The following is an 18,838-nucleotide window of genomic DNA, read 5'->3' as shown; positions in this document are numbered from 1 at the left end:
ATATACATGCCTTAATGTTGCTGGACACTGGGAAGAGTAATGGGGATCCTTAATAAATACAAATACAAAAACTAATCACTGTGACTCCTCTGCCAGTCTCCCTGATGGATGGAGGCTACTTTCTCTAGTTCACCACCGCCCCTGCCCTCTGGCCTGGTTCAACCTGTTCAGACACTATTTGTTCAAATGTTTACTCCCGGCCAGACTCCTCGGCATAGCTACAGTCTATATTCACTTGTGGCTTTTTATTTCACATCAACTTCTGGAAATGTAACCTTTTACTAAAGATGTAGTGTACACAGTTGTTTTGTGTGTCGGCCTGGCCGCCCGTGTGTGTGTCCTAGGTTTCCTGCCCTGTTAGGAATCCTCCAGCCCTAGCTCTACCCTGGCTGACAGGTCTCTCCCTGACTGCCCGATCCTAATCCTTACCAGATGTCCTCTGCTCTGGTGGAAGCCCACAGGGAAGAACACTCTCTCTTTCTCGCATCCTCTATTTTTACTCCTCTATTTTTGCTTTCAAAAGTTTAACGGAAGCTGATATCACGGCTGATGTTGTTCCTACAGGAAACAATGCCTTGGTGAGGTGGAGGTAGTGTGTGTGCGTTAGCGTGCGGTGCATGCGTGCCGGCGTGTGTGCATGTGGGCGTGCACGGTGCTAAAATTCTATTCTAAGAACTATCCAAACTCTTTTATTTTTCTTCCTTTTCCTACTTGAAGGAGAAACTCTAAATCTCTCAAAGTGCATCCAGACAGTACAGTCCAGACAAAAGTTGATCTCTCCTGAAGAGAGGAAGGAAAGACCATTTGATGGATAGAGCAAGAGGAGCTATAACTCTTGGTACATTTTAGTCATTTTACTACAGTTCCTTGGGTAACAGTACTACATTGTTTGACTGTTTGACTGAAGTCAGTCTAGGAATTTTCCGTTGACCAACAAATAATAAACAATTGATCAAACTGGGCCTCTGTGGGAATGTTAGGTCAGATTAGCAGTATCCTGAATGAAGAGGGAGAGGGAGAGCGGGAAATAGGGTAAGCACTAAGCAGAATGTACTGTATGTGAGCTAAAGAGAAAGGGAAGTTACTAGAATGTGTATAAGAGTGAATGAGAATAATAAGTTGGCAGAATGAAAGTCTAATCTTTTATCTCCTGTGGGTGGTCAGAAGACAAAAACAGAGAGAGAGAGAGAGAGAGAGAGAGAGAGAGAGAGAGAGAGAGAGAGAACGCAGAATGACAGAAGCCGTGACCCTGGGATGACTGACCTACATACTTTAATCCCCCTCTTTCTTTTTCTCTATTTTTCTTATTCTCTCTCACACTCTCTCCTGTTCCATTTTGACCATTTACAAAACTGTTTCACTTGAGCAATATTCTTGTGATGTCTGGTGTGAACCGCTCTCTTGAGGTCATGCCACAGCATCTCAATTGGGTTGAGGTCAGGACTGGGCCACTCCAGAAGGCATATTTTTGCTTCTGTAGAAGCCATTCTGTTGTTGATTTACTTCTGTGTTTTGGGTCATTGTCCTGTTGCATCACCCAACTTCTGGTGACCTTCAATTGGCGTACAGATGTTTATTTTACATTTTTATTTAACCTTTATTTAACTAGGCAAGTCAGTCAAGAACAAATTCTTATTTACAATGACGGTCTACCCCGGCCAAACCCAGACAAAGCTGGGCCAATTGTGCGCCGCCCTATGGGACTTCCAATCACGGCCAGGTGTGATACAGCCTGGATTCAAACCAGGGACTGCAGTGATGCCTCTAGCACTGAGATACAGTGCCTTAGACCGCTGCGCCACTCAGGAGCCTTACATTCTCCTGCAAAAAGTATTGATAAACTTGGGAATTCATTTTTCCATCGATGGTAGCAAGCTGTCCATGCCCTGAGGCAGCAAAGCAGACCCAAACCATGATGCTCCCTCCACCATACTTTACAGTTGGGATGAGGTTTTGATGTTGGTGTGCTGTGCCTTTTTTTCTCCACACATAGTATTGTGTGTTCATTCCAAACAACACAACTTTAGTTTCATTAGTCCACAGAATATTTTGCCAGAAGCACTGTGGAACATCCAGGTGCTCTTTTGCAAACTTCAGACGTGCAGCAATGTTTTTTTTGGACAGCAGTGGCTTCTTCCGTGGTGTCCTCCCATGAACACCATTCTTATTTAGTGATTTACGTATCGTAGACTCGTCAACAGAGATATTAGCATGTTCCAGAGATTTCTGTAAGTCTTTAGCTGACACTAGGATTCTTCTTAATCTCATTGAGCATTCTGCACTGTGCTCTTGCAGTTATCTTTGTAGGACGGCCACTCCTAGGGAGAGTAGCAACAGTGCTGAACTTTCTCCATTTATAGACAATTTGTCTTACCTTGGACTGACTTTTCCAGCTTTATGCAAGGCAACAATTCTTAATCGTAGGTCTTCTGAGATCTCTGTTCAAGGCATGGTTCGCATCAGGCAATGCTTCTTGTGAATAGCAAATTCACATTTTGTGAGTGTTTTTTAAAGGGCAGGGCAGCTCTAACCAACATCTCCAATCTCGTCTCATTGATTGGACTTCAGGTTAGCTGACTCCTGACTCCAATTAGCTTTTGGAAAAGTCATTAGCCTAGTGCTTCACATACTTTTTCCAACCTACACTGTGAATGTTTAAATGATGTATTCAATATAGACAAGAAAAATACAATCATTTGTGTGTTATTATTTTAAGCACACTGTTTTTGTCTGTTGTTGTGACTTAGATGAAGGTCAGATCAAATGTTATGATCAATTTATTCAGAAATCCAGGTCATTCCTGGTAATTCACAGAGTTTAAAAGCTTTGTCAAAACTTTGTAAGATTCCAGTTAGTCCTGTCTCTCTGACCCAGTATCTATTATCTTTATCTAGGCCCCCTTACAACCTACTCTGTTTCAAATACCATCTATCCCATTCACTGTTGCCGTTCACACATCATTCCCAATGTTTGATGTGTAAATGAAAGAGCACAGCCATCGTCGAGACCCTGTCGTTCCCAGGAACACGGCGTCTTCCGTTCCGTTTCTCCTCCGTGCCGTTTCCTCTTTATCTGGAGGCATGTTCTTTGCGGTTGAATGCGAATGCGTCCATCACACAGAACCCTAACAAGGGTGTGCGTCCCAAATGGCACCCTATTCCCTACATATCAGTGCACTACTTTTGACCAGAGACCTATGGGCCCGTTTGGGACGCACACCACTGGACGGCCTCCTCCTCTGAGAGGCCCTTGGGGGCCGGGGGGGGGGGCTTACTTTCATATCCAGGTCTGTCTCGGGGGCCATCACCTCCCTGTCTGATTTTTCCTCTGAGAAAATCCTGGCTATCTCCCCTAGCCCTACACACTGAGCAGCAACAGCCAATACCATCAATGGATGACCAATTCATTTCTTCATCAGTTCAGTACGATTTATTGTGTATTTTTTAGGTTGGATAAGTTGACTGAGTATGTGCTCTCTGACCCTGTTGATAAGATAGATTGCATGACCATATCTACCTTCTTTGGCCTCCTTAGACCTAGGCATTTGCTCAGGTGGGCTAAGACAAGTTGTCATGTCTCAGGTAAAGATTCCCCAAAAGGTGTGATCTCAGAGTGTGTGTGTGTGTGTGTGTGTGTGTGTGTGTGTGTGTGTGTGTGTGTGTGTGTGTGTGTGTGTGTGTGTGTGTGTGTGTGTGTGTGTGTGTGTGTGTGTGTGTGTGTGCGCGCACACACACGCATGTTGACTCACATGTGTGTAGGCCAGTGAAGTACAGCCTTGTAGTGAGTCAGACAGGTAGCTGGGAGAGTTTAGGGTTGCCGGGGAGAGATCCTCAGGACTGGCCAAATTATATCTGCACTCCTACAACACACACACACACACACACACACACACACACACACACACCACATGAGACATCGTTACTCAACATAACACAGCACACCGTAAGAGACATCGTTACTCAACATAACACAGCAAAATCACTCAACACATCGACGTGAGTCAGTGTTACTCTGTGACTGGGGTCAGAAACGTCCCCAGAGGTGAGAGGGCAGCATGCTGTTGTTGTGTAACGAGCAGCATCACCCCTGCCATAGCTATCCCACTGTCCAGTGTGTGTTTACAACGCAGCAATCATTCATAGTATTCATAGGCGAGGCATTGTACTGTCAATAGGCTGTGGTCAGAGAAGCTAAGTAGAGATAAAACATACTGTTTATCTATGGGGAAGCTGGCATCGCTATATATTTACACGGGAAGAGTTGTAGATCTGTGTTTGACAGGCAGCTGTACTAAACAATCATTTGTCTATTTGCTCTTGAGCCTGTTCATAAGCCTATGCTATCTTGTGATATGATATATGTATATTTAGCTATTGTATATAGAGCACTGTGGCAATTATACAGAGTATACGGATGAGTTTACTCTTGAGGAGGCACATTTCAAATCTGTCACTTGCCATTGTCCCAGTGTACAGCAGCTGCTCCTCACTGTGATATATGTACATACCTGTATGTAGATCACAGGAGGTTGGTGGCACCTTAATTGGGGAGGACAGGCTCGTGGTAACGGCTGGAGCGGAATTGGTGGAATGGTGTCAAATACATCGAACACATGGTTTGATGCCATTCCATTTCCTCCGTTCCAGACATTATTATGAGCCGCCCTCCACTCAGCAGCCTCCACCGGTATGTAGGTAGGTCTATGTACCCTAGAGTACACTGTATCCTGAATACTGGTGCTTAGCAACGCCTCTCCACTCACCATCTCTTTGTGTGTGATGGGTTGTACAGTGGTGAGGTGGTCCTCTGATCCCAGGGGGCTGGCCAGCCCCAGCCCTCCCAGGCCCAGGCCCAGGTCATGACTGTGGCGTGGGGGTGGAATAGGAGGAGGGGGCTTGCTTCCCCCATCCAACTTCCTGTCCTGCCGCTCCCCCTTGGCGCTGGTGGAGATGTTGACGGCCCCGGCGCTCAGCTTGCGGACGGGATTGGTCAGCCACCTCTTCAGGGTGCTGACGGAACGCCGCGAGCCCGGGGAGTTGGGGGCGGAGCTAATGGACGCCGTCAGGGTCGGGGGCAGGGACGCCACGGAGGTGGAGATGCTACCCTCGCTGCCCGCCGCTGAGTATGAGTCTGGAGAGAGACAGAGAGGAGGGAAAGAGAGAGAGAGATTTAAAGGACAGTGGGAGGAAGAATCAAATAGATACTTAATTGTAAAAAAATAAATAACGGAAACTGAATGATTTGCTATCACAATATCCAACTTCATACTCAAACAACCACACACAAGTCTAGGTCCAAGAGGCTTCTGAACAACTTCTACCCCCAAGCCATAAGACTGAACAGCTAATCAAATGGCTACCCAGACTATTTGCATTGCCCCCCCCCTCCCTCTTTTACACTGCTGCTACTCTCTGTTTATTATCTATGCATAGTCACTTTAACTCTACCTACATGTACATATTACCTCAATTACCTCGACTAACCTGTACCCCCGCACATTGACTCTGTACCGGTAACCCCTGTATATAGCCTCACTACTGTTATTTTACTGCTGCTCTTAAATTAATTTGTATTTACATTTTTTACTTATCTATCTATTTTTTACTTAACTGCATTGTTGGTTAGGGGCTTGTAAGTAATCATTTCACTGTAAATCAAATCAAATCAAATGTATTTATATAGCCCTTCTTACATCAGCTGATATCTCAAAGTGCTGTACAGAAACCCAGCCTAAAACCCCAAACAGCAAGCAATGCAGGTGTAGAAGCATGGTGGCTAGGAAAAACTCCCTAGAAAGGCCAAAACCTAGGAAGAAACCTAGAGAGGAACCAGGCTATGAGGGGTGGCCAGTCCTCTTCTGGCTGTGCTTTGATTTGATTTTGACACGGTTGGTAGCAGCACAGGATCCGCTGGAGAGCAGTGGCATCAGAGCAGTTGGAGGGAGAGAGAAAGACAGAGATGGAGGGGGGCAAAGGTTACATAACCGGTCAAGAGAAGTCGGGGCTCGTGAATGAATGATAAACTCTCTAAGTCAACCACTGGGATTTCTCAGGTCTCCTTATTGATGGAGGGGAGTTTCACTAAGGCAAAGGGCAGCAGCAGACACACACCTAAATGGACAGATGTTGAACCACCGCTAACCACAACAACATCAATAGAAGACAGAGACGGGGGTCAATGTTTGGAGGGATAAATCCAGCTAGCTAAATACTGGACAACCATAGAGCTGGATGACCATAGAGCTGGATGACCATAGAGCTGGATAACCATAGAGCTGGACAACCATAGAGCTGGACGACCATAGAGCTGGATGACCATAGAGCTGGATAACCATAGAGCTGGATGACCATAGAGCTGGATGACCATAGAGCTGGATAACCATAGAGCTGGATAACCATAGAGCTGGATGACCATAGAGCTGGATGACCATAGAGCTGGATAACCATAGAGCTGGACAACCATAGAGCTGGACGACCATAGAGCTGGATGACCATAGAGCTGGATAACCATAGAGCTGGATGACCATAGAGCTGGATGACCATAGAGCTGGATAACCATAGAGCTGGACAACCATAGAGCTGGACGACCATAGAGCTGGATGACCATAGAGCTGGAAAACCATAGAGCTATATGACCATAGAGCTGGATAACCATAGAGCTGGATAACCATAGAGCTGGACAACCATAGAGCTGGATAACCATAGAGCTGGATAACCATAGAGCTGGACAACCATAGAGCTGGATAACCATAGCTGGACAACCATAGAGCTGGACAACCATAGAGCTGGACAACCATAGAGCTGGATGACCATAGAGCTGGACAACCATAGAGCTATATGACCATAGAGCTGGATAACCATAGAGCTGGATAACCATAGAGCTGGACGACCATAGAGCTGGATGACCATAGAGCTGGACAACCATAGAGCTGGATGACCATAGAGCTGGACAACCATAGAGCCATATGACCATAGAGCTGGACAACCATAGAGATGGATAACCATAGAGCTGGATGACCATAGAGCTGGATAACCATAGAGCTGGATAACCATAGAGCTGGATAACCATAGAGCTATATGACCATAGAGCTGGACAACCATAGAGCTGGATAACTACAGAGCTGGATAACCTTAGAGCTGGACAACCATAGAGCTGGACAACCATAGAGCTGGACAACCATAGAGCTGGATAACCACAGAGCTGGATAACCATAGAGCTGGATAACCATAGAGCTGGATAACCATAGAGCTGGATAACCATAGAGCTGGACAACCATAGAGCTGGATGACCATAGAGCTGGATAACCATAGAGCTGGATAACCATAGAGCTATATGACCATAGAGCTGGACAACCATAGAGCTGGATGACCATAGAGCTGGACAACCATAGAGCTGGATAACCATAGAGCTGGACAACCATAGAGCTGGATAACCACAGAGCTGGAAAACCATAGAGCTGGACAACCATAGAGCTGGACAACCATAGAGCTGGACAACCATAGAGCTGGATGACCATAGAGCTGGATAACCATAGAGCTAGATAACCATAGAGCTATATGACCATAGAGCAGGACAACCATAGAGCTGGATAACCATAGAGCTGGATGACCAAAGAGCTGGATGACCATAGAGCTAGATAACCATAGAGCTATATGACCATAGAGCTGGACAACCATAGAGCTAGATACCCATAGGACTGGATGACCATAGAGCTGGATGACCATAGAGCTAGATAACCATAGAGCTGGATGACCATAGAGCTGGATGACCATAGAGCTGGATAACCATAGAGCTGGACGACAATAGAGCTGGACAACCATAGAGCTGGATGACCATAGAGCTGGACAACCATAGAGCTATATGACCATAGAGCTGGATAACCATAGAGCTGGATAACCATAGAGCTGGACAACCATAGAGCTGGATGACCATAGAGCTGGACAACCATAGAGCTGGATGACCATAGAGCTGGACAACCATAGAGCCATATGACCATAGAGCTGGACAACCATAGAGATGGATAACCATAGAGCTGGATGACCATAGAGCTGGATAACCATAGAGCTGGATAACCATAGAGCTGGATAACCATAGAGCTGGACAACCATAGAGCTGGATAACCACAGAGCTGGATAACCTTAGAGCTGGACAACCATAGAGCTGGACAACCATAGAGCTGGACAACCATAGAGCTGGATAACCACAGAGCTGGATAACCATAGAGCTGGATAACCATAGAGCTGGATAACCATAGAGCTGGATAACCATAGAGCTGGACAACCATAGAGCTGGATGACAATAGAGCTGGATAACCATAGAGCTAGATAACCATAGAGCTATATGACCATAGAGCTGGACAACCATAGAGCTGGATGACCATAGAGCTGGACAACCATAGAGCTGGATAACCATAGAGCTGGATAACCATAGAGCTGGATAACCATAGAGCTGGAAAACCATAGAGCTGGATAACCATAGACCTGGATAACCATAGAGCTGGACAACCATAGAGCTGGATGACCATAGAGCTGGATAACCATAGAGCTAGATAACCATAGAGCTATATGACCATAGAGCAGGACAACCATAGAGCTGGATAACCATAGAGCTGGATGACCAAAGAGCTGGATGACCATAGAGCTAGATAACCATAGAGCTATATGACCATAGAGCTGGACAACCATAGAGCTGGATACCCATAGGACTGGATGACCATAGAGCTGGATGACCATAGAGCTAGATAACCATAGAGCTGGATGACCATAGAGCTGGATGACCATAGAGCTGGATAACCATAGAGCTGGACGACAATAGAGCTGGATGACAACACAGAGCTGGATGACCATAGAGCTGGATGACCATAGAGCTGGATGACCATAGAGCTGGATGACCATAGAGCTGGATAACCATAGAGCTGGACGACCATAGAGCTGGATGACCACAGAGCTGGATAACCGCAGAGCTGGATAACAATAGAGCTGGATAACCACAGAGCTGGATAGAGATAGACTAAGGGATAGAGATAGACTAAGTTATTCTGAGGAGAACGCTCCTGGTTTAGCCCAGTAAGGAGGGATGGAAAGGAGATAGTGTGTCAACAGTAACCGTCCCCTCTCTCCTCCTCCCTCAACAGTAACCTTCCCCTCTCTCCCCCTCCCTCAACAGTAACCGTCCCCTCTCTCCCCATCCCTCAACAGTAACCTCCCCTCTCTCCTCCTCCCTCAACAGTAACCTTCCCCTCTCTCCCCCTCCCTCAACAGTAACCGTCCCCTCTCTCCCCCTCCCTCAACAGTAACCGTCCCCTCCTTCCCCTCTCTCCCCCTCCCTCAACAGTAACGGTCCCCTCTCTCCCCTCCCTCAACAGTAACCTTCCCCTCTCTCCCCTTCCCTCAACAGTAACCGTCCCCTCTCTCCCCCTCCCTCAACAGTAACCTTCCCCTCTCCCCCTCCCTCAACAGTAACCCCCTCTTCCCCCTCCCTCAACAGTAACCTCCCCTCTCCCCCCTCCCTCAACAGTAACCTTCCCCTCTCTCCCCCTCCCTCAACAGTAACCGTCCCCTCTCTCCCCCTCCCTCAACAGTAACCTCCCTCTCTCCCCCTCCCTCAACAGTAACCGTCCCCTCTCTCCCCTCCCTCAACAGTAACCGTCCCCTCTCTCCCCCTCCCTCAACAGTAACCTCCCCTCTCTCCCCCTCCCTCAACAGTAACCTTCCCTCTCTCCCCTCCCTCAACAGTAACGGTCCCCTCTCTCCCCTCCCTCAACAGTAACCTTCCCCTCTCTCCCCCTCCCTCAACAGTAACGGTCCCCTCTCTCCCTTCCCTCAACAGTAACCTCCCCTCTCTCCCACTCCCTCAACAGTAACCTCCCCTCTCTCCCCTCCCTCAACAGTAACCTTCCCCTCTCTCCCCTTCCCTCAACAGTAACCTCCCCTCTCCCCCTCCCTCAACAGTAACCTCCCCTCTCTCCCCCTCCCTCAACAGTAACCTTCCCCTCTCCCCCTCCCTCAACAGTAACCTCCCCTCTCCCCTCCCTCAACAGTAACCTCCCCTCTCCCCTCGCTCATCAGTAACCTTCCCCTCTCTCCCCCTCCTCAACAGTAACCTCCCCTCTCTCCCCCTCCCTCAACAGTAACCTCCCCTCTCCCCTCCCTCAACAGTAACCTCCCCTCTCCCCCTCGCTCATCAGTAACCTTCCCCTCTCCCCCCTCCCTCAACAGTAACCTCCCCCTCTCCCCTCCCTCAACAGTAACCTCCCCTCTCCCCCTCGCTCATCAGTAACCTTCCCCTCTCTCCCCCTCCCTCAACAGTAACCTCCCCTCTCACCCTCCCTCAACAGTAACCTTCCCCTCTCTCCCCTCCCTCAACAGTAACCTTCCCTCTCTCCCCCTCCCTCAACAGTAACCTCCCCCTCTCTCCCCTCCCTCAACAGTAACCTTCCCCTCTCTCCCCTCCCTCAACAGTAACCTCCCCTCTCTCCCCTCCCTCAACAGTAACCTTCCCCTCTCCCCCTCCCTCAACAGTAACCTCCCCTCTCCCCCTCGCTCAACAGTAACCTTCCCCTCTCTCCCCCTCCCTCAACAGTAACCTCCCCTCTCCCCTCCCTCAACAGTAACCTCCCCTCTCCCCCTCGCTCAACAGTAACCTTCCCTTCTCTCCCCCTCCCTCAACAGTAACCGTCCCCTCTCTCCCCCTCCCTCAACAGTAACCTTCCCTTCTCTCCCCCTCCCTCAACAGTAACCTCCCCTCTCTCCCCTCCCTCAACAGTAACCTTCCCCTTCTCTCCCCCTCCCTCAACAGTAACCGTCCCCTCTCTCCTCCTCCCTCAACAGTAACCTTCCCCTCTCTCCCCTCCCTCAACAGTAACCGTCCCCTCTCTCCCCATCCCTCAACAGTAACCTCCCCTCTCTCCTCCTCCCTCAACAGTAACCTTCCCCTCTCTCCCCCTCCCTCAACAGTAACCGTCCCCTCTCTCCCCTCCCTCAACAGTAACCGTCCCCTCCTCTCCCCCTCCCTCAACAGTAACGGTCCCCTCTCTCCCCTCCCTCAACAGTAACCTTCCCCTCTCTCCCCCTCCCTCAACAGTAACCGTCCCCTCTCTCCCCCTCCCTCAACAGTAACCTTCCCCTCTCCCCCTCCCTCAACAGTAACCCCCTCTTTCCCCCTCCCTCAACAGTAACCTCCCCTCTCCCCTCCCTCAACAGTAACCTTCCCCTCTCTCCCCCTCCCTCAACAGTAACCGTCCCCTCTCTCCCCTCCCTCAACAGTAACCTCCCCCTCTCCCCCTCCCTCAACAGTAACCTTCCCTCTCTCCCCTCCCTCAACAGTAACCGTCCCCTCTCTCCCCCTCCCTCAACAGTAACCTTCCCCTCTCTCCCCCTCCCTCAACAGTAACCTTCCCCTCTCCCCCCTCCCTCAACAGTAACCTTCCCCTCTCTCCCCCTCCCTCAACAGTAACCTTCCCCTCTCTCCCCCTCCCTCAACAGTAACCTTCCCTCTCTCCCCTCCCTCAACAGTAACCTTCCCCTCTCTCCCCTCCCTCAACAGTAACCTTCCCCTCTCTCCCCCTCCCTCAACAGTAACCTTCCCCTCTCTCCCCCTCCCTCAACAGTAACCTTCCCCTCTCTCCCCTCCCTCAACAGTAACCTTCCCTCTCTCCCCCTCCCTCAACAGTAACCTTCCCCTCTCTCCCCTCCCTCAACAGTAACCTTCCCCTCTCTCCCCTCCTCAACAGTAACCTTCCCCTCTCTCCCCCTCCCTCAACAGTAACCTTCCCCTCTCTCCCCCTCCCTCAACAGTAACCTTCCCCTCTCTCCCCCTCCCTCAACAGTAACCTTCCCCTCTCTCCCCCTCCCTCAACAGTAACCTTCCCTCTCTCCCCTCCCTCAACAGTAACCTTCCCCTCTCCCCTCCCTCAACAGTAACCTTCCCTCTCTCCCCCTCCCTCAACAGTAACCTTCCCCTCTCTCCCCTCCCTCAACAGTAACCTTCCCCTCTCTCCCCCTCCCTCAACAGTAACCTTCCCCTCTCTCCCCTCCCTCAACAGTAACCTTCCCTCTCTCCCCCTCCCTCAACAGTAACCTTCCCCTCTCCCCTCCCTCAACAGTAACCTTCCCCTCTCTCCCCCTCCCTCAACAGTAACCTTCCCCTCTCTCCCCCTCCCTCAACAGTAACCTCCCCTCTCCCCCCTCCCTCAACAGTAACCTTCCCCTCTCTCCCCTCCCTCAACAGTAACCTTCCCCTCTCTCCCCCTCCCTCAACAGTAACCTTCCCCTCTCTCCCCTCCCTCAACAGTAACCTTCCCCTCTCTCCCCCTCCTCAACAGTAACCTTCCCCTCTCTCCCCCTCCCTCAACAGTAACCTTCCCCTCTCTCCCCCTCCCTCAACAGTAACCTTCCCCTCTCTCCCCCTCCCTCAACAGTAACCTTCCCCTCTCTCCCCTCCCTCAACAGTAACCTTCCCTCTCTCCCCCTCCCTCAACAGTAACCTTCCCTCTCCCCTCCCTCAACAGTAACCTTCCCCTCTCTCCCCCTCCCTCAACAGTAACCTTCCTCTCTCCCCCTCCCTCAACAGTAACCTTCCCCTCTCTCCCCTCCCTCAACAGTAACCTTCCCCTCTCTCCCCTCCCTCAACAGTAACCTTCCCCTCTCTCCCCCTCCCTCAACAGTAACCTTCCCCTCTCTCCCCCTCCCTCAACAGTAACCTTCCCCTCTCTCCCCCTCCCTCAACAGTAACCTTCCCTCTCTCCCCTCCCTCAACAGTAACCTTCCCCTCTCTCCCCCTCCCTCAACAGTAACCTTCCCTCTCTCCCCCTCCCTCAACAGTAACCTTCCCCTCTCTCCCCCTCCCTCAACAGTAACCTTCCCCTCTCTCCCCCTCCCTCAACAGTAACCTTCCCCTCTCTCCCCCTCCCTCAACAGTAACCTTCCCCTCTCTCCCCCTCCCTCAACAGTAACCTTCCCCTCTCTCCCCCTCCCTCAACAGTAACCTTCCCCTCTCTCCCCCTCCCTCAACAGTAACCTTCCCTCTCTCCCCTCCCTCAACAGTAACCTTCCCCTCTCTCCCCCTCCCTCAACAGTAACCTTCCCCTCTCTCCCCTCCCTCAACAGTAACCTTCCCTCTCCCCTCCCTCAACAGTAACCTTCCCCTCTCTCCCCCTCCCTCAACAGTAACCTTCCCCTCTCTCCCCCTCCCTCAACAGTAACCTTCCCCTCTCTCCCCTCCCTCAACAGTAACCTTCCCCTCTCTCCCCTCCCTCAACAGTAACCTCCCCTCTCTCCCCCTCCCTCAACAGTAACCTTCCCTCTCTCCCCTCCCTCAACAGTAACCTTCCCCTCTCTCCCCTCCCTCAACAGTAACCTTCCCCTCTCTCCCCTCCCTCAACAGTAACCTTCCCTCTCTCCCCTCCCTCAACAGTAACCTTCTCTCCTCCTCAACAGAACCTCTCTCCCCTCCCTCAACAGTAACCTTCCCCTCTCTCCCCCTCCCTCAACAGTAACCTTCCTCTCTCTCCTCCCTCAACAGTAACCTTCCCCTCTCTCCCCCTCCTCAACAGTAACCTTCCCTCTCTCCCCCTCCCTCAACAGTAACCTTCCCCTCTCTCCCCCTCCCTCAACAGTAACCTTCCCCTCTCTCCTCCCTCAACAGTAACCTTCCCTCTCTCCCCTCCTCAACAGTAACCTTCCCCTCTCTCCCCCTCCCTCAACAGTAACCTTCCCCTCTCTCCCCCTCCCTCAACAGTAACCTTCCCCTCTCTCCCCCTCCCTCAACAGTAACCTTCCCTCTCTCCCCTCCCTCAACAGTAACCTTCCCCTCTCTCCCCCTCCTCAACAGTAACCTTCCCCTCTCTCCCCCTCCCTCAACAGTAACCTTCCCCTCTCTCCCCCTCCCTCAACAGTAACCTTCCCTCTCTCCCTCCCTCAACAGTAACCTTCCCTCTCTCCCCCTCCCTCAACAGTAACCTTCCCTCTCTCCCCTCCCTCAACAGTAACCTTCCCCTCTCTCCCCTCCCTCAACAGTAACCTCCCTCTCTCCCCTCCCTCAACAGTAACCTTCCCCTCTCTCCCCTCCCTCAACAGTAACCTTCCCCTCTCTCCCCCTCCCTCAACAGTAACCTTCCCCTCTCTCCCCTCCCTCAACAGTAACCTTCCCCTCTCTCCCCTCCCTCAACAGTAACCTTCCCTCTCTCCCCTCCCTCAACAGTAACCTTCCCCTCTCTCCCCTCCCTCAACAGTAACCTTCCCCTCTCTCCCCCTCCCTCAACAGTAACCTTCCCCTCTCTCCCCCTCCCTCAACAGTAACCTTCCCCTCTCTCCCCCTCCCTCAACAGTAACCTTCCCTCTCTCCCCTCCCTCAACAGTAACCTTCCCCTCTCTCCCCCTCCCTCAACAGTAACCTTCCCCTCTCTCCCCTCCCTCAACAGTAACCTCCCCCTCTCTCCCCCTCCCTCAACAGTAACCTTCCCCTCTCTCCCCTCCCTCAACAGTAACCTTCCCCTCTCTCCCCCTCCCTCAACAGTAACCTTCCCCTCTCTCCCTCCCTCAACAGTAACCTTCCCCTCTCTCCCCCTCCCTCAACAGTAACCTTCCCCTCTCTCCCCTCCCTCAACAGTAACCTTCCCCTCTCTCCCCTCCCTCAACAGTAACCGTCCCCTCTCTCCCCTCCCTCAACAGTAACCTTCCCCTCTCTCCCCTCCCTCAACAGTAACCTTCCCTCTCTCCCCTCCCTCAACAGTAACCTTCCCTCTCTCCCCCTCCCTCAACAGTAACCTTCCCCTCTCTCCCCCTCCCTCAACAGTAACCTTCCCCTCTCTCCCCTCCCTCAACAGTAACCTTCCCCTCTCTCCCCCTCCCTCAACAGTAACCTTCCCCTCTCTCCCCTCCCTCAACAGTAACCTTCCCTCTCTCCCCCTCCCTCAACAGTAACCTTCCCCTCTCTCCCCTCCCTCAACAGTAACCTTCCCCTCTCTCCCCTCCCTCAACAGTAACCTTCCCTCTCTCCCCTCCTCAACAGTAACCTCCCTCTCTCCCCTCCCTCAACAGTAACCTCCCTCTCTCCCCTCCTCAACAGTAACCTTCCCCTCTCTCCCCCTCCCTCAACAGTAACCTTCCCTCTCTCCCCCTCCCTCAACAGTAACCTTCCCCTCTCCCCTCCCTCAACAGTAACCTTCCCCTCTCTCCCCTCCCTCAACAGTAACCTTCCCCTCTCTCCCCCTCCCTCAACAGTAACCTTCCCTCTCTCCCCTCCCTCAACAGTAACCTTCCCTCTCTCCCCTCCCTCAACAGTAACCTTCCCTCTCTCCCCTCCCTCAACAGTAACCTTCCCCTCTCTCCCCCTCCCTCAACAGTAACCTTCCCCTCTCTCCCCTCCCTCAACAGTAACCTTCCCCTCTCTCCCCTCCCTCAACAGTAACCTTCCCCTCTCTCCCCCTCCCTCAACAGTAACCTTCCCTCTCTCCCCTCCCTCAACAGTAACCTTCCCCTCTCTCCCCCTCCCTCAACAGTAACCTTCCCCTCTCTCCCCTCCCTCAACAGTAACCTTCCCCTCTCTCCCCCTCCCTCAACAGTAACCTTCCCTCTCTCCCCTCCCTCAACAGTAACCTTCCCCTCTCTCCCCCTCCCTCAACAGTAACCTTCCCTCTCTCCCCCTCCCTCAACAGTAACCTTCCCCTCTCTCCCCCTCCTCAACAGTAACCTCCCTCTCCCCTCCCTCAACAGTAACCTTCCCCTCTCTCCCCCTCCCTCAACAGTAACCTTCCCCTCTCTCCCCCTCCCTCAACAGTAACCTTCCCCTCTCTCCCCCTCCCTCAACAGTAACCTTCCCCTCTCTCCCCCTCCCTCAACAGTAACCTTCCCCTCTCTCCCCCTCCTCAACAGTAACCTTCCCCTCTCTCCCCTCCCTCAACAGTAACCTTCCCTCTCTCCCCCTCCCTCAACAGTAACCTTCCCCTCTCTCCCCCTCCCTCAACAGTAACCTCCCTCTCTCCCCCTCCCTCAACAGTAACCTTCCCCTCTCTCCCCTCCCTCAACAGTAACCTTCCCCTCTCTCCCCCTCCCTCAACAGTAACCTTCCCTCTCCCCCTCCCTCAACAGTAACCTTCCCCTCTCTCCCCTCCCTCAACAGTAACCTTCCCCTCTCTCCCCTCCCTCAACAGTAACCTCCCTCTCTCCCCTCCCTCAACAGTAACCTTCCCCTCTCCCCCTCCCTCAACAGTAACCTTCCCCTCTCTCCCCCTCCCTCAACAGTAACCTTCCCCTCTCTCCCTCCCTCAACAGTAACCTTCCCCTCTCTCCCCTCCCTCAACAGTAACCTTCCCCTCTCTCCCCCTCCCTCAACAGTAACCTTCCCCTCTCTCCCCTCCCTCAACAGTAACCTTCCCTCTCTCCCCTCCCTCAACAGTAACCTTCCCTCTCTCCCCCTCCCTCAACAGTAACCTTCCCCTCTCTCCCCTCCCTCAACAGTAACCTTCCCCTCTCTCCCCTCCCTCAACAGTAACCTTCCCTCTCTCCCCCTCCCTCAACAGTAACCTTCCCCTCTCTCCCCCTCCCTCAACAGTAACCTTCCCCTCTCTCCCCTCCCTCAACAGTAACCTTCCTCTCTCCCCCTCCCTCAACAGTAACCTTCCCCTCTCTCCCCTCCCTCAACAGTAACCTTCCTCTCTCCCCCTCCCTCAACAGTAACCTTCCCCTCTCTCCCCCTCCCTCAACAGTAACCTTCCCTCTCTCCCCTCCCTCAACAGTAACCTTCCCCTCTCTCCCCCTCCCTCAACAGTAACCTTCCCCTCTCTCCCCCTCCCTCAACAGTAACCTTCCCCTCTCTCCCCCTCCCTCAACAGTAACCTTCCCCTCTCTCCCCCTCCCTCAACAGTAACCTTCCCCTCTCCCCCTCCCTCAACAGTAACCTTCCCCTCTCTCCCCCTCCCTCAACAGTAACCTTCCCCTCTCTCCCCTCCCTCAACAGTAACCGTCCCCTCTCTCCCCCTCCCTCAACAGTAACCTTCCCCTCTCTCCCCTCCTCAACAGTAACCTTCCCCTCTCTCCCCCTCCCTCAACAGTAACCTCCCTCTCTCCCCCTCCCTCAACAGTAACCTTCCCTCTCTCCCCTCCCTCAACAGTAACCTTCCCTCTCTCCCCCTCCCTCAACAGTAACCTTCCCTCTCTCCCCCTCCCTCAACAGTAACCTTCCCTCTCTCCCCTCCCTCAACAGTAACCTCCTCTCTCCTCCTGCCTCCCCTCCTCAACAGTAACCTTCCCTCTCTCCCCTCCCTCAACAGTAACCTTCCCCTCTCTCCCCCTCCCTCAACAGTAACCTTCCCTCTCTCCCCTCCCTCAACAGTAACCTTCCCCTCTCTCCCCTCCCTCAACAGTAACCTTCCCCTCTCTCCCCTCCCTCAACAGTAACCTTCCCCTCTCTCCCCTCCCTCAACAGTAACCGTCCCCTCTCTCCCCTCCCTCAACAGTAACCTTCCCTCTCTCCCCCTCCCTCAACAGTAACCTTCCCCTCTCTCCCCCTCCCTCAACAGTAACCTTCCCCTCTCTCCCCTCCCTCAACAGTAACCTTCCCTCTCTCCCCTCCCTCAACAGTAACCTCCCCTCTCTCCCCCTCCCTCAACAGTAACCTCCCTCTCTCCCTCCCTCAACAGTAACGTCCCCTCTCTCCCCTCCCTCAACAGTAACCTTCCCCTCTCTCCCCTCCCTCAACAGTAACCTTCCCCTCTCTCCCCTCCCTCAACAGTAACCTTCCCCTCTCTCCCCTCCCTCAACAGTAACCTTCCCCTCTCTCCCCTCCCTCAACAGTAACCTTCCCCTCTCTCCCCTCCCTCAACAGTAACCTTCCCCTCTCTCCCCCTCCCTCAACAGTAACCTTCCCCTCTCTCCCCTCCCTCAACAGTAACCTTCCCTCTCTCCCCCTCCCTCAACAGTAACCTTCCCTCTCCCCTCCCTCAACAGTAACCGTCCCCTCTCTCCCCCTCCCTCAACAGTAACCTTCCCTCTCTCCCCTCCCTCAACAGTAACCTTCCCCTCTCTCCCCCTCCCTCAACAGTAACCTTCCCCTCTCTCCCCTCCCTCAACAGTAACCTTCCCTCTCTCCCCTCCCTCAACAGTAACCTTCCCCTCTCTCCCCTCCCTCAACAGTAACCTTCCCCTCTCTCCCCTTCCTCAACAGTAACCTTCCCCTCTCTCCCCCTCCCTCAACAGTAACCTTCCCCTCTCTCCCCTCCCTCAACAGTAACCTTCCCCTCTCTCCCCTCCCTCAACAGTAACCTTCCCCTCTCTCCCCTCCCTCAACAGTAACCTTCCCCTCTCTCCCTCCCTCAACAGTAACCTTCCCCTCTCTCCCCTCCCTCAACAGTAACCGTCCCTCTCTCCCCTCCCTCAACAGTAACCGTCCCCTCTCTCCCCTCCCTCAACAGTAACCTTCCCCTCTCTCCCCCTCCCTCAACAGTAACCTTCCCCTCTCTCCCCTCCCTCAACAGTAACCTTCCCCTCTCTCCTCCTCCCTCAACAGTAACCTTCCCCTCTCTCCCCTCCCTCAACAGTAACCTTCCCCTCTCTCCCCTCCCTCAACAGTAACCGTCCCCTCTCTCCCCTCCCTCAACAGTAACCTCCTCTCTCCCCTCCCTCAACAGTAACCTTCCCCTCTCTCCCCTCCCTCAACAGTAACCTTCCCCTCTCTCCCCTCCCTCAACAGTAACCTCCCTCTCTCCCCTCCCTCAACAGTAACCTCCCCTCTCTCCCCTCCCTCAACAGTAACCTTCCCCTCTCCCCTCCCTCAACAGTAACCTTCCCTCTCTCCCCTCCCTCAACAGTAACCTTCCCCTCTCTCCCCCTCCCTCAACAGT

At 52.6% G+C, this 18,838-nt stretch overlaps 1 protein-coding gene across 8 annotated transcripts in view; it reads right to left on the bottom strand.

Moving 5' to 3' along the window:
- Positions 1 to 18,838, bottom strand: part of arhgef25a (Rho guanine nucleotide exchange factor (GEF) 25a) — a 145,842-nt gene that overhangs the window by 39,045 nt on the left and 87,959 nt on the right. For 7 of the 8 annotated variants that reach the window (XM_045693294.1, XM_045693295.1, XM_045693297.1 and 4 more), the window contains 2 exons: positions 4,763 to 5,130; positions 3,749 to 3,859 (listed from right to left, as the gene is read on the bottom strand). In XM_045693294.1, the coding sequence (XP_045549250.1) occupies positions 3,749 to 3,859; positions 4,763 to 5,130 (479 nt within the window). The remainder of the gene's footprint in view (positions 1 to 3,748; positions 3,860 to 4,762; positions 5,131 to 18,838) is intronic. The other variant, XM_045693298.1, reaches the window with a different exon arrangement.

Source organism: Salmo salar, chromosome ssa13 (genome assembly GCF_905237065.1).
Source record: "Salmo salar chromosome ssa13, Ssal_v3.1, whole genome shotgun sequence".
Classification (NCBI taxonomy): domain Eukaryota; kingdom Metazoa; phylum Chordata; class Actinopteri; order Salmoniformes; family Salmonidae; genus Salmo; species Salmo salar.
This window is presented reverse-complemented; position numbering and strand designations above follow the sequence as displayed.